Source organism: Amphibalanus amphitrite, unplaced genomic scaffold (genome assembly GCF_019059575.1).
Source record: "Amphibalanus amphitrite isolate SeventyFive unplaced genomic scaffold, NRLGWU_Aamphi_draft 001530F_arrow, whole genome shotgun sequence".
NCBI lineage: Eukaryota > Metazoa > Arthropoda > Thecostraca > Balanomorpha > Balanidae > Amphibalanus > Amphibalanus amphitrite.
The window spans coordinates 81,187-96,857 of NW_024883023.1; the positions used below are offsets into that span (position 1 = coordinate 81,187).

General features: G+C 46.2%; 2 protein-coding genes across 2 annotated transcripts in view; one reads left to right on the plus strand and one right to left on the minus strand.

Moving 5' to 3' along the window:
• Nucleotides 1-1,220: 1,220 nt before the first annotated feature.
• Nucleotides 1,221-3,776, plus strand: LOC122373655. Its single transcript, XM_043351943.1, has 4 exons — nucleotides 1,221-1,509; nucleotides 1,917-2,054; nucleotides 2,541-2,893; nucleotides 3,172-3,776. Exons 1-4 carry the CDS (start codon nucleotides 1,434-1,436, stop codon nucleotides 3,424-3,426), a joined length of 822 nt encoding a protein of 273 aa, XP_043207878.1. The 5' UTR covers nucleotides 1,221-1,433; the 3' UTR covers nucleotides 3,427-3,776.
• A 2,885-nt stretch (nucleotides 3,777-6,661) lies between these two features.
• Nucleotides 6,662-15,671, minus strand: part of LOC122373656 (glycine receptor subunit alpha-4-like) — a 47,157-nt gene continuing 38,147 nt past the window's right edge. Inside the window, exons 6-10 of the mRNA XM_043351944.1 lie at nucleotides 14,800-14,882; nucleotides 14,277-14,408; nucleotides 11,189-11,418; nucleotides 8,046-8,228; nucleotides 6,662-7,490 (exon numbers count right to left, since the gene is read on the minus strand). Coding sequence (XP_043207879.1) covers nucleotides 7,248-7,490; nucleotides 8,046-8,228; nucleotides 11,189-11,418; nucleotides 14,277-14,408; nucleotides 14,800-14,882 — 871 coding nt within the window. The 3' untranslated portion in view covers nucleotides 6,662-7,247. The remainder of the gene's footprint in view (nucleotides 7,491-8,045; nucleotides 8,229-11,188; nucleotides 11,419-14,276; nucleotides 14,409-14,799; nucleotides 14,883-15,671) is intronic.

The window sequence follows — 15,671 nt, forward strand, 5'->3', positions numbered from 1 at the left end:
CTGCAGGCTAAACTATCTTCGGTTGAATCTGAGGGCAGGCATCAGAAAAAAACGTTAAGAGAGCTATCGAATGCGTTTTTCCGCAGCGCTGTAGCTCTATCCTTTCCTGAGCTATAGGCCAGTTTGTCGAAAATTGTCAAAGGTTGACCTGGAAATTGGCGAAATTTTACGTTCAATGACCTCTGGCGACCTGACCTTTGATTTGACCTAAAAGGTGACCATAGTTTTTTCTTCATCATTTCTTACGCTCTTTCGATCGCCGACTACGGCGTTTCGCTAGTGACCCAGGACCCAAGTTAATAGGGGGTGTTCAACCTCCATCTCCAGCAGGGCGTGGAAATCCAGGAGCCCCAGCGGGGCGCGGGTTAACCCCCATACGTATAGGGGTAGCGGGTATTTTTCGAGAATAGATCACGTTAAAAGGGTCGGATCACGGAAAAAAACTGTACCATCGAGCCGATCATTTTTATCTGTCCTGAAAATGGCATGACCTTAACCCGAATAACCGTTGATTTGTGAGATCTTTCTTGAGATCATGGCAGGCCACAAAATCTCACCTCAAGAAGTTACAGCAGGACCCGATTAACTCGGCAGTTGTTATTGACCTATGGAAGGTCACCCAATGATCAACGACCTTTAAATTGGGTAGCAGCGGCTGCTTATCTTCACGGGCAACACGCTCAATTTTTCTGCAAAGCTCCAGCTCAGAGACCGAGATGCTCAGGTCAGGGTGCAATGGACGACTCCTCTCCCTTGCGTTAGTGACTGTGAAAACGCCAATAGACGAGCGCCGGCTAGTACATACATGACACTGACAGTTACTTTCCACGACTGTACGGCATGGTGAGCAGCTACATGAAAATTGGCATGCGCCAGCTAATCAGTTCATGCTTTGTGCGTTTGACCTCGACTAATCTTTGAATCCTTTGGCACAACAGTTGCGATGCTTGTCCCATCAAGGGAGCCATTAATTCTAAAAAAGATGAGGCTTTCTCAGAGGCCCTCATTACCCCCCGCCGAAGGGCGTCATTACCCCCAAAGGGGGCATGCCCCACCATTTGCCGACCCCTGACGTATATGATGCAACGTTTCGCGTGCATTTGAGGCACTTCTCAAAATCACTATTCGCCCCATCGAGGAAGCAGAGCCTTGAGCTTGGCGCCAAACGCCGAGGCACGAGGTATTTTGTATAACCTGTCACGTGCACAACTCTTTGTGAGACAAATAAATAAAGAGTTACTTATTGACAATTTGGCAAGCTAGAAAATGCAGAAAATGGGTCTGGTGGAAGCGGACTGCTGCAAATATTTAGGGACCACTCGACTAGCAGTAGTTATTCGTCGATAGTCTTGAAGTGCAAACGATTGTCTTTACAAAAATGTAGACAGACCCGCAGTTTGAATTATACAGTAGTTGAATACCAGCAGTTCAAGATGAAGCGAAGTGATGTTTGTTTAACACTTTGCGCGCTATGGATACAGGCGCTAATTCCACTGCCAGTAACAGAAGGTAAGTTCACAAAGGGAAAAATGCCATGGCTCGTACGCTCCAACAACTCAATTTTGTCTAGCTACTTTCATTACACAACGTTATTAGGAGCCAAAAGCAAGCATAAGTTACAAGTAGCACAAATCGTTTGCATACACTGCATTTTCAATCAATTAAAACCATTTTGTGACAATGATAGTAAAAATATACGTTAAAAGTTTTGCTTCGGCTTATCTTGTAGCGGGATGTTCCTTTGCAAATTACGTGACCTTCGTTATGCTCGTATTGTCGGGGAATATGCCCTTTGTCACGGTAGGTTTGTCATTGTAAGGGGGCTGAACAGTGAACTTGAAAAGATAATTAATTCTGTTACTTGTTTAGCATCAGGATTTAGTACCTACTAATAAAATATTAATATTTTATTGCAGGCTTGTCATGCTTTACCTGTAGCAGCAAGACCAACGAAGGCTGCAAGAACGAAGACCTGAAAAGTGGACACCGGAACAATCTTTTCTCCGAAACATGCCCCGGAACTGATGCTGTTTGCATCAAACAATCTATTGAAGGTGAGTTAGATCGTGACTAAAGACAAGGAAAGATTAAGCCTTTTATCGTGTTTTATTTTAAAAGTTAGGGAACTCTGAGGATGGGTGCTTCACTTCATAAACGATTAAACGAACCGTGCTAGTTTGGTTTATTAAATTGAACATTTTTCGGTCTGTTGAGGAAGTTTGTCACGGCCTTTGAACGGCCTTTGGGTAAGAGGTTTGGAAAGAAACATCGGACTAGGTTGTGAGTAGTCTGTAGACAATCAAGTCGTGCATCGTCGGCAGTTGAGCCCATCCTGTCTGGAACGGAGTGTCCTGCGGGTGGAACAGGCCTCTCAGTCACTCAAATAGTCAAGGCAGATGGGCCCCTGCGCCCTGCGACCTCCATTGCCTGTTTGGTTGGATGCTGGTCATCCCGGAACATAAGCCTTTTGTACGGGGAATAAGGGATGCATACGTGATGATACATAGTACCACCATAACACACCGACTAATGTCTTTCAGTCAAACACTACTACGAGGAGCACTACAACCGGGCCGAGCTCAAGAAATACTACACAGCGATGGACGAGGCTGCCGAGTGTCATGGAATCGGACATAAGCCTCACACCGCCGTAACCGGCGCCCCTGGCGACAACGAGACAAGCACTAGTTCAGACGACACCCACCAGGATGTCACTGCTGCTCCGGACTCGGCGCCCGACTCCGGAGCTCCCGCCGCTGACGCTGGTGATTCAGCTGGAGAGGACGGTGGCGAGGCGGCCCCGGCAGCAGGAGATGCTGCGGCCGACCCAGCTGGAGATGCTGCAGCTGCCCCTGCCGGACGACGGCGACGTGCTGTGGCTACCAACTGTCCGGTGAGGAGGCTGAAACTTCATAAACCTTCTCGATAAGTAAATAATCCCGACAGGCGTCAAGCTCATGACTATAATTGTCTCATGCATGACACGTCCCTTGTTTCGTATTAAAGTATTCAAGGTCTTGAAGTTCCAGCTGTACTGTGTGCGTTTTTAGGCGACTGCTAGCTTCACTTGTGGACTGTGTCCCACAGCGTAAGGCTATTTTCCGTTTTGCTTGTGTGAATTGAGAGAGGCAGGTCTAACGTCCCTTCCTCATCAGAGCTCGTTCTTTCTAGAAATACCCGAAGGCGTTTCCGGAGCCGGAGGCTCTGGTGGAGCGGTCCGACCAGCGCTGGATCTACTCGTGCGGCAACCGCTCCGAGTGGCACCACGTCAAGGTCGGTCACTGCCACCGGCACACCGATGGCATCCTGGAGGAATCCATCTGCATCTGTGCTGAGGATTTGTGCAACGGGGCCACGGCTCGGCAGGCCGTGCCGTTCCTGGTGCTGGCAGTGGCCCTGGTTCATCTGCAGCGAATGATCGGCTGAGGGAACCAAGTGCCACTTCAGTGGAGATAGGAAACGTCGTTGTGATGCTTGGGACGGCGGCAGCATTGCCTGAGGGTTGGGTAGGAGATGGAGGGTCGGGTTGGCCAAGTTGGGTTAATGGGGGAATTATAGGATGAGGATTGGTCTGTGTTGATTTCCTTGGGATTGATAAAGATGGACGTAGGCTGTGAACAAAAGCAATGCTCGTCAACTTGATGTTAGAGACAAAATGTAGGTAGAGAGACGTCAGCAATTTGATGTCTATAGGAATCGGAATGTGTTTTTAAACTGTGCATGCTTTGACATGGCAGGGAAATAAAATTGAAACACAATATATGTTCAGCATCCTGTCAAAGTTTGTGAGGCTAGGACCGAAACTGCCATTTTACATTCACTAAGGTACTGGATTCATGAGATGTCATACCCACTCTTGAGCTGGCCTGACCAGACATACAATGTACCGTTGTCAAGTATACGATAATCAGTACTTTATCATTTCTTTATTAATGTGCACACTTCATGCCATTTCTACAGTAACCATGACAATCGTATTCATTTTACCGTAACCGTGTTCCATACACATGCATTCTCAAGGCAAACTCGTTTGCAAAAAGCAGCAATTATTCCTGTCAGCTCAGCTTCCACTTCTTACGTCATTTCACAAACGGGTAGTCATTCGAAGATAAAGCAATGTACATATACATACTGCGCTTGACACGCATTAATATGCCATTACACACAATGCATCATTCGCAGTAGTAACAATATGGATTGTTTTCATAACATAAACGGCACAACTGAAATGATTAGACTGAGAGATAAATTGTATGTGGATATTCACTATTCGCCTAAAGTGTTTTTATAAGCAAAAATTTCTTTCAACGAAACCAATAGTCTTTTATGATTACAGCCGATATCATATACAGCCGATATCAAGTTGGAATTGGTCGACACACAAAAAGCAAGTAAAACAAACATTTAGAAGACCATTCTAATTATTTTCACTTCCGTTAAAAAAAAAATGAACACTGGTTTGTTTCCGTCCTGCTCGTGGGAAGTGATCTCCCCCAGTTATTTTGTTAAGCATTATATAGGGCGCCAACAACACAGATCGGCAACGAGAAACAAATATTTTTTGAACATATTACGCAATACAATGCACAGTGTACATGTACATAGCCCAAAGTATCCAATAATTACGAAGGTTGGTATAACAATCAAATTGCAATCAAAATGCCACATTTACAGACCACTTGTTCTAAACTCGCACATACTTTCCACATTTATTCCACACTATTCCACGTCAATCTTGAAATGCAATGCAAATCACTGAAGGAACTTAGCTCTACCTTAATGACAAACCATCCAGTTCAGTAATTTGCCTCTCATTCCGATAGGCATTGCATTGCTTTATAGGTAATATACGTCTACGGTTGACTATCATCTCTATAAATACAGATGTTGAGCAGAAGCATAGCAATACTCTCACAATCCTCACCAGAAGTTACGCGTGAGATGGCGACCGCAACCACACTGATGTGCAATGATTTTGGAACGATGAAACTATTTGCAATGCAAGTTACACTGATGAGTGATACGTAATGTGTTCAATGTTGATATAAAAAATGGTAAATGAGACAAAGCATATGTGGTAGCTAAGAAGTTCTGGAAAAACAGTATGCGAAGATAAGCAAAACTAAAAATGCTCGAGGGTACAGGGAAACTTATAAAACGTTACGTTCGATATTTTTTGCAGAATCAACGGTTTTACAGAACAAAAAGCAGTTAGAAATAAAAATTAATTCTGAAGTGCTTACGAGTGAAAACCTATCATTAAGGGTAGCAGGAGCATTTGTTTTTTAGCCGTCAAATCATGAAACTCAATCGACTGACACTATATTTTCTATACTCAAAAGTCGACACATTTGTAGGATACGTTTACCTCATGTTTTGATTTTACAATCGAGGCTAACTGTTAAATTGACCACATAATGCCTCCGTTAGTATCTCGAGGAATATAAACAAGTAAAATCACGATGATTGCGATGCAGAACCGGACGAGTTTTAAAATGTCTTGAAAGTTTGCTTATCAAATTAAGAAGTACTTTTAGGTACTAAAGCATGCTTCAAGATATCTAATGGAAGAAGAACAAGAATTTATATATAAAAAAATCGGAACAAAAGGGCAGGTGTACCGTATTCTTATAAATGAGATCACCTCCACTTCGATCAGCAAACAAGTGAGCAGGCTGCAGCATCAAAGAACATTAACCCGCGCACCGACGGGGGGGGGCGGATATCCGCCCCCCTGAGGTTTTTCGCGAATAGCGGGAAAACCGCGGCGCGTAGCGCCGCGAAATTTGGTATGACTATTCCCTTATCAATTTTACACATGGTGTGCAAGTTTGAACCTCCTACCTTTCAAGGTCAGGTCACCAGGTCACTTTGAATGACCCAACCTCAAGTCACTTTTTTGCAACTTTGTCACCGTGCCAGAGCTACAGTAGATGTCGGAGGCCTTTGAAAGTCGCAGGATGTTATTAGGTCATTAGTAGCTACAATTTGTATATCTCGGAATTTTGATATCGGTGACCTAAGGTCAGGTCAATTTCGCGACCTCCCCATTATAAGTCAATGGGGGAAAAATCAACTCCCTGTTTTTACCACTAAAACGGGTCGGAATGGCCCCATATACCATACATGACTTCATATACGATCAACCTTCACTACCTTGAGGTCTGTTTTGCTGTTGGGCAGCTGTGAGGTCATGTGACGTCATCAAAGGTCACCAAAGGTTTTTGGCCAATAACTCCGTACAGGAACAAGATACAGACGCGTGGATGGTCTCATTGTGTTCAGCTCGTCAAGACGCATCGAATGATATACATGATGACCTCGAGGTCACGTGACCTGAGGTCAACCTTTGACCTTGACCTTTCGAGGTCAACATATGTATCATTCGATGCGGATTGACGAGAGGATCACGATGATGCCCTTAGTTTGTTCCTATCTTGACTAATTCGAAAGTTATTCGAGAAAAACTCTCTCCATATTTAGCGCCGCCATTTTGGCTTTTTCGACCCCTGTGACGTCATCTTTGACCTGACCTGAAAATGACCTTAGTAAAAATTGTAGATCTTGACCGTGCGTATCCGATGCCGTTTACCGCTTGTCGCTATCTTGCTTCGTTCTCGAGATCTCAGGGGGGGGCGGTCATCCGCCCCCCCCCCCCCCGTCGGTACTAAGTTGGCGCAGACCCCCGTCGGTGCGCGGGTTAAAGTCACCACCATTCCACGAGACAGCATAAGCAGTAGCATGACTAGCTACAAATAGAGGTAGATGTTAGAGATGTTGCTACTAAAAAGAACTACATGTCAGTGCTTGCATGTCAACAATATTTTAAAGCGGAGGAGGAATGTGTTTCTTCTCATTACCATATTCAACATTCCATATAAGGATGTGTTTTACGCACTCATCCTATAATCGGGCATGTGAGATAACGAACTTTGCACTTCACTAAAAATAGTAACACTTCGCGAAATGAGCGCACCATTTCAAGCATGTCTTCAAAGCCCAGGATGCCGCTGCACCCAGGCTTCCCAGCTCCCCACTGTCGTATAATTCATTGCACTGCACGTCGCCAACCTATGCCGTTCGACACAGACAACGCAGCGCTCCTTGTCTATATCTCACTCAATTATGTAGGTCCACCGGCGGTGTCCTTTTCCAACATTTCACGACACATCACGAGCATATCGTTTCTCTCGACCGTCCTGTCGGCTCCTCACGTCACCCCTTCGCCTGTTCTGTTCCGCACTGTATCAGACCTGCTGCGGTCCATTGAAATAGAACACCACCCAGTACACGGTGTTCAGTACCACAAACGACAAAGGGAAGAACACGCGCGAGAACCGGTCCACCAGGATGGCCCGGTGCCGCTGCTCCTGTGACGTGTCGCGCAGAAACGCCGACGGCTGCGGCAGCGCCGCCGAAAAGATGGCCCCGTTGTGCAGGGAGGCGGCGTCGCGTGGCCCGTCGCTCATCGGCAGGCCCTCGCCATCCGTCTGCGGCAGCGCCCAACGGTCAGACCGAAATCGACGCGCGATTGTCGGGAACGACGGGCGTGGTGTACGGAACGGGCGGGGTGGGGGCGGCCGAATGACTGTCTTAGAGTTTAGCAAGAGCCCGTCCGTGATGAGTAACATTGGTAAGGGGGATAGGCAATGAATATGACCCAAATTTGTCCACGAAATTAAACATAAGTGAGCATACGTCCAAAATGACTGATTTTTTTTTTCGCTTGGAACGTCCATAACATTGTTCGACGCCCGCCACAAAAATAAGAAGTAAAAATAATACCTTATGATAATAAGAAATAAGTAAAAATAAATAAAAATAACAAAATACTAAGACACCCGTTACCCAAGGCACAACATCCGTCAACATTCGCCCACAAGTCATTCCTCATTCATTCCGCACTGTTACCCCACCCAACAACCCTTAGAATGTCCAGTTATTATGGCTATCCGCGGCGCGCTTCCACTTTGATTTCCCCAGGCGATGGGTGACCGCCGGCGGGTCAGCCGTCCCCTGGGGATATACTGTGCCGCCGCACCCACCTTGATGCCGCCGGGCGCGCGGCGCCGGCGCACTGTCAGTCTCCGTCGCACCGAACGGATGCTGCGCCGCACCAGGGACTCGTCAGCGTCCACCAGGTCACCCATGATGACGTTCACCATGGCGTACTCCATCAGCGAGAGGAACACGAACACAGTGCACGCGTTCATGAACACGTCCACCGCCTGAGGGAGACGGAGGAAAGTGCTCAGATGTGGGTAAGTACAGGCAACATATTATAATTTTCTGTAATCTGTACCTTCTTTGTCGCTTGCTTGCCGTAATGGTTATGTTTATATTTTCATTTTTGACTCTCATATTCATAATTTTTATTGTTATTCAGCAAATAGGGATAAATTAGGAAAGCTCTTTAACTAAACATGCAATTATCAACATAGAAAGAACGTTATACACCTAAAATCTTGGGAATGTTTCGATTGTATTCTTTTTTGATAGTTACGGAGCGAGCGAAGCGAGCGTAGTCTTTCCTTAACCCGCGCCGTGCTGGTGGCCTGAACTTTCCGCCGAGTGCTGGGGGGGGGGGGGCGTTTTCACGCCCCCCGTCTAACTCGGCTCCTGGGCCACGTAGCGACACGCGGTAAGCGGCAATCGAAAGAGCGTCGAAAATAAGGACGAAAACACTTCGGTCATTTTTTGGGTCAGGTCAAAGGTCAGGTCACCAGAGGTCACCAAAGGTAAAATGTTGACTATTTCAACATTTTGGAAACTGCCAACGGCTATCTCGGGAACCGATAGAGCTACAGCGCCGCGGAAAAGCGCATTCGATAGCCCTTTTACAGACCTTTCTGAGTAATGTTCTCAGATTTGACCTCAGGTCAACGGTTTAGCCTCCAGAGGGCAAAAACTCCAAAAATAGCCGTTTTTACGAAAAACGTTTTTTCGTCAATAACTTTTGACTCATAAGCGCCATGATATTACTTTTGCCAGCATCGTGTTCCTCTCGTCGAGACGCGTCGAATGAACTATTCGTTGACCTTGAAAGGTCATTTTGAAAATTTGACCTCAGGTCAAGGTCATGACCTGACCGAAAAGGGTCATGTTGCATATCAGTCGATCCGTATCGTCGAGCTGAACACATCTGACGTGTTTTCACCGCTCTAGCACGTCTCTATCAAAAGTTATAGCCAAAAAACTGCTGGCGACCGTTCATGACCTGAGATGACCTTAGGGGCACACAGAGGGGTCACAGGTGCATTTTTCCTATTCAGTGTGTCATGTTTACCTATGAACCGATGTTTGAGAGCGTTTTGAACGATATTCGTCCAAAAGAGGCGCATTTCAATTTTCTCCCATTGACTTATAATGGAGAGGTCGCAAAATTGACCTGACCTTAGGTCACAGATATCAAAAATCCGAGATATACATTTTATACATACTGTTACTCATATCAATCGCTGAAAGTTTCAAAGTGATCGTTCAGTCGGTGTAGCTATAGCGAGCCTTTGAACTTTTTCTGAGGTAAGGTCACTTGACGTGACCTGGTGACCTGACCTTGAACGGCCTAGGTCTGAAATTTTCACAACATGTGCGGAAATGATGTAGGAACACGTGTACCAAAAACGGCGGCGCTGCGCGCCGCCGTTTTTGAGATATTCGCGAAAAACCTGAGGGGGGGGCGTAAAAACGCCCCCCCAGCATGGCGCGGTAGATTAACGGAAATTTCCGAGTATGAGCGGCCGGCCGGCCGTGCGGACGCTTTTGCGAGGCTTATATCTCAGCAACCACTTGACCGATTTACATGCGGTAATTTTTGTAGGGTAGCTTCATTCCTTCTACCAAGTATTGGACTATTCCCGATGCATGTGGGTCACCCCTTATGCACGTGCCACGTGCAAAACAAGGAGGTGTCAGTTTTGTAATTGTTGCAATATCTCGGTAACTACTTGGCCGATTGCGCTGAAAGTTGGCATGTAGGTAGGCACCCACTAGGCACTGCATATCCATGTGCCAGAGTTGGGGTGCTGCTGCACGTGCGCACGTGCAGGGGTCGTTTCCAGATCTCGAGAACGGCTGGACCGATGGCGCTCAAATTTGGTACACGGTTAGGGACCAGTTCGTAGGGTGCTGTGCACAAGTCAGTTGTGACCCATTTTGCACGTGCGCACGTGCAGGGTGCCGCTCCCAGATCACGAGAACGGCTGGGCCGATTGTGCTCAAATTTGGCACATCGCTAGAAACCGGTCAGTAGGGTGCCGTACACAAGTCAGTTGGAGGTACCCCCTCGAAATTTCGCACGTGCAAGACTCACCCCCTCGCTCGCTCCGTTAGTCGCCCCAAAAGGCGCTATACTGGTATTAATGTCTCATCTAGCAAGCTGCAGCCGAGGATCCGCGTGGCGTGTGCCATCACTCAAACTTTGCTATCTAACGAGAAAAGCCGCCTGAAAACATCGCCCGAGCCCTGTTCACCGGTATGCATTTAGATCGAATGTTTAGCGCGTCACTGCCTGGCTCCTCCTCGGGTCTAGAGGGTCCCTCCCCTCTGCAGGTGTTAACCGGCTGCATGTAAATAAGCGAGTAAAGGCAGTCTGTATTTTCCGTACTCGAAGATGCGAAAGTCATCAAGTCCTTAAATGAACTGTCCCACACAAAGGACACTTAGTTAATTTGGTAGGTATTTAAATAACAAAGTAGAAGTAAACATTGACGGGCTTTAGATATGCAACTAAAAATGGCTAGCACATCATTTTACTATTCAAAGAAATGCACAAGCCAGCTTTGGATAAATTACTCATTAATTTTACATTGCGTATTATTTATTGATCCTTGCAATGCATTGCCATTCAAAAAGAAATGAATATTGTCCGTAATGGAGCGCTTCGTTTTTAAAAGCCCACTAAGAAGCTTTTGTTTATGTATAGGGCAATAAAGTGGGGCATGCCATCACAGTCAAGTTTTATTATCGGACACCAAAAATGCAACAACGCCATAAATGCACGCAGCTCGCCTTAGCAGCACCGCATCGACACTGTAAAATACCAGCAGACTTTAAGAAACCCTTTGAAATCGTAGTGTGTCTCCGGCAGCCTTGCTAACAATGGCAATTGTCACCACCTTTTGACTGCGACGGCTAAATCCACCGTCGTCCCCGCTTTGTGCCCAGGCAGCAAAGTTCAAAGGCTTACCTTGATGTAAGACACGGGCGGCAGAGACTTCTGTGAATTGGCGTGCTGCGTTGAGAGCGTGAGCAGAGAGGTCACTCCCAAGGTGACACGGGCCGGCACAGCCTCCGGCCGGATCCAGAACGAGATCCAAGACATGATGACGATCAGACACGTCGGGATGTACGTGTGGAAGAGGTAGTAGCCCAGGCGGCGGCGGAAGGTGAAGACGACCTCCACGCAGGTAAAACTTCCTGGAAGATGCAAAGATACTGTGCGTGAGCACTGATGCCTTCATTACATTTGTAGTGATTAACAACGAGTACATACTACGTAGTTTGCGTGTTGTTTGTTCACATGTTTTCTGGTTTCGTGTAACTTTTCTCGTGAAATACGACAAAGAGAAGCATTAAGACTGCACAATATACCTTAAAGAAACTCAGTCTAGACTAACCGAACTTCATTTTCAGAAAGAATAAACGCATTATCCACATCACCTGCCTCCAAACTAGCCCTGGATTGCATTAGACCGAACCACCTGACGCATCATTTCGTTAGACATGTCGAGCGTGATCCCGTCTGCATCCCTAATTGCTGCGGCAGAGTCAGGTCTAAATAAAGCCGGTCTCGGCTGTCTGCGGCCACGGCGCACTTCCTTCACCCTCTCCAGGCAGCCAGCCGCGCTGAGCCCCTATTGAGGGCCAGGCAGGCGTAAAGAGCACCGGAGCCGCACTCACTCGGCCCGGCCCGGCGCGGCGTGGGGCGGACCAGGGCGGTAGGCTGGGGGCATTCCACGTCAAATCGAACAAAAATCGGCTGTTTTGCCCCTTACCATCAGCGATTTCATTATAAATTTGTGAGCGAGTTCCTGTGTCGCCCCGGACATTACATTGATGTTTTTTGCACATTCTGACCACAGGTCTTCTAAATATAGGGCATCAAATTTTTACAAAATGTTGCATCTTTATATTTTTGAACGACCATAACTTTGGTTGTACTTGTTTGATTTGAATGAAATAAACTTTACTGTTTAGGTAATTTCTTAAGCATTTGTTTAGAATTGCATCGACTTAAATATATGACCTTGAAATTTGCTTAACTCTGTTCTTAAGCACAAAAATTGAAATAGCAAAAAACACGCCACCTTTGATTTGGCTCATTTTCATATATTTTATTGCCTACCATATTCTTAACAACCTGTGAAAAAATTAGAGTGGGCCATTCATAAGTTTTGAAGAAAATGGCACTTATGCAAACGTATGTTAGCAAGCGCAGTGGAGGGGGAAGAGTGAATTTCGCCCCACCCCTCCTGTTTTTCGCCAATATCTCATAATATTGATGCGAAATTACTTATGGCTACCTGGCCAGAATTGAATTGCACATCTCATCGTGCAAGCAATAAGAAAATCGGTTCACAACTGTTCTAGTAATAGCGGTGTAAAGTGAACATCCTGTCGCCGCGGCGACGCGGCGACTCGGCAGCCGGCGCCGACCGCTACGCGCCGCCTGAATTGTAGACTGTGCCGGGACGGAACGGAACGGTTCCGTCTTTACATCGCGCTCCTTACCGCTGATTACGTTCGATTCGCGTCAAATTTTGTGAGAAGACTAAGAAATGTACAGGCAATCTTATGGTGAAAGAATTCTGAAAATAGGTTGGTAAACAATTGAAATATGAACGTGTAAACACAAAATTGTGACTGCTGCGTTTCCCGCTTCGGCCGATCCCGCCTCAGCCGGCGACATGTTACTCTTAGCAGGACTCTAACTGCCATATTTATTATCGGATTAACTAGAAATTCATACATAGAAATCCATACATACTCAAAAATGTATGTTCTTTCGTATAGTGAAGATCAAAAGACGTGAAGATATCGTTGCGTGATAATGTTTTCGTTGAATTTATTTCATGATGCATTTCCACACGGCTCAAAATTCACCGCAAAATACCGTTTGCCTGAGACACTTTTACAATGGAACGTGAATGCTTGACTACGATGACTATGCATTTCCATTCTCGCAGAGTTTGGGATATCACTAATCAGCAATCATTCATTTCAGAAAGTGTACACAAGCAAGCATGTCTTGACTCTGTCTTTCAAGGTCACGCGCGGTTGCGTGATGTTGATGCATGAAAACGGCGTTTGCCGCGAAAGTTATGAATGGCCCACTCCAATTTTTTCACAGATGGTTAGGAACATTGTGACGGACATAATATGTAAAAATTACTCAAATCGAAGGTGGCGTGTTTTTTCCTATTTAAATTTTTCTGTTTTAATTCAAGGTCAAATGCATTTCAAGGTCACTTCAATTTTATTTTATAATTAAAAATCAAAGCCTTATCAATTGCCTACAAGACCCTGTTAATATCATTTTGATACCAGAAAAGGAACCAGAGTTATAAGCATTTAAAAAAATGATGTGTGGCATTTTTGGCTATATTCGATGACCTATATCTCGGCGATATGTTATCAAATTTCGAAAATATTATACGTAACTCAGTTTTGAACCATGCCCAGTCTGCCTACAAATTTTTAGAAAAATCGAAGGGGATGACGGATTTCGGTGTTTGATTTGACGTGGAATGCCCCGCTGGGGAAGCTCTGAGCGGGGAGGTGGGGCATGGGCTTGAGGAGCTGAGTGACGAGCGACGGAGGCTGTGGAAGCTCGGGTGATAAAGACTGGGGTGGAGGAGTTGGGACGAGAGGTGAGGAGGGAAAGGCTTTGAGAGGGGAAGAATGTAGTTCTCAGGATCAGCGGCTCGAGAGGCTGGTGTTAACGCTTTCGTGGCCGATAGAAACTCGAGATAGTGATGACGATAGGAGAATGAGACCGCTGACGGGTGGTTAAAGCTCCAGTGTCAGGCATTCGCTTAGCGCAGGAAATCAAAGGCAGCAAAAGGCGACAGGGGAAAGCCGTAGTAGCTGTTCACCGATAGTTCACGTCAGCCTGCACTGATACCTAATATAGCCTACAAAATACAAAAACAAATGACTGATTAAAGAGGACATCCATGAAGGTAGCGTTGTTGAAAAACTGTAATTCGGGCGCGACGTGCGGCGAGTGACCCGTGGTGCAGACGACCCTCGACTGACCGGTGACCTCGACTGACCGGTGGCGTAGATGTGGGTGCAGTCGCCGGTGATGTTGGAGACTAGATCCAGCTGCGGCAGTTCGATCGGATCCACCTCCAGCGGCACGTTAGGGTCCCACAGGAACACCAGGTCGTCGGTGGTGTGAGACACTGTGAATAGAGCACACAGATGGGAGCCAGGGACTACATAAAATCCATTGAAAGCTTATGTTTAGGTATAGACAAAACATTACTTAGCTTACAAAAATATGAACTTCGTATGTCATTGAAATTAAAAGTTGTTTATAGGGCAACTAACAGCGGCTGATATATTTCTTATTTAGCTATTTACAACAAGGAAACGGTGAGCTGTGAACGAAACTGCTTATAAAGTCCGATTGCGTGCCTCCCTAGACACAACATCACCCCGTGAAGTTGTTTGCTTTTCAACAAACAACCGTCCAGTCCACAGCTTTCTCGGCGTTGAAAACACCTTCAATAGTTAACAACTCAGCATCAACATGCCAAGCCCGCACGCGCACTTAACTCGGAAATTACTTACAGCTTTCAATTTTCATCGAGCACTGCTGCATGTCGTGGGGGTAGTAGTGAAAGTTCATAGCGCAGGAGAGCACCAGCGTTAGCCTGCGGACGGGAGGGGGAAGTTACAGGTCAGAAGGTGGTAACACAAAGCGGTTCTGGGGCGAACAAGTGTGTCACAGAGCCGCGTCTTGTTTGTCGGTCACATACCTGGGACTTTCTTTAGCCTTGCACACTGCCGCAATTCACAAGGCATTAACCCGCGCGGGGCTGGGGTCTCCAGCCGAACGCGCGGGGCTGGGGGGGGGGGGGGGGTAAATTTTACCCCCCCCCCTGTTATCTCCCGAACTAATGGTCCGATTTGGAAAATTCAAACGCCAATCGAAAGCTCTCATCACGAACTACTAAAAACATGTACTTAATTTAAAGTTTAAGGTCAAGGTCAAGGTCAGGTCAAGGGTACAAATTGCAAGTTTCTACAGTATCGGCCTTGCACCGTAGTTGCCGAAGAATGGAGTCATGGACTGAGACTGATCGCCCAAAACGTGTTCTTAGGCTACCAAGACAATACTCGTTGCATACAATATCATTCAGAGGTCAAGGTCAAGGTCAGGTCAGGTCAGGTCAGGTCACCAAAAACAAAATATAGAAAAGGGCATGTGCGACACATGTTTTATGGGTCATTTTACTCATAGAATTCAATAGGCACACTCAATAAGTGATATGGACCACCTCTGGATGAATTTCAGGTCGAGGTCAGGTCAAGGTCAGGTCAAGTGAGGTCAAATTTTGAAGTTGGTTGTTAAGGCCTAAAAAGGTGTCTATCTGATGCAGTTTTTCACGGCGAATCGAATGGTGCTATTTTTGTTTCCGTACGAGGTCTAGAACTTCCAA

Coding starts and splice junctions, on each gene's coding strand:
- LOC122373655 (XM_043351943.1), top strand. CDS start 1,434: ATGAAGCGAAGTGATGTTTGTTTAACACTTTGCGCGCTATGGATACAG. Junction 1,510..1,916: donor TCCACTGCCAGTAACAGAAG/GTAAGTTCACAA, acceptor ATTTTATTGCAG/GCTTGTCATGCTTTACCTGT. Junction 2,055..2,540: donor CATCAAACAATCTATTGAAG/GTGAGTTAGATC, acceptor AATGTCTTTCAG/TCAAACACTACTACGAGGAG.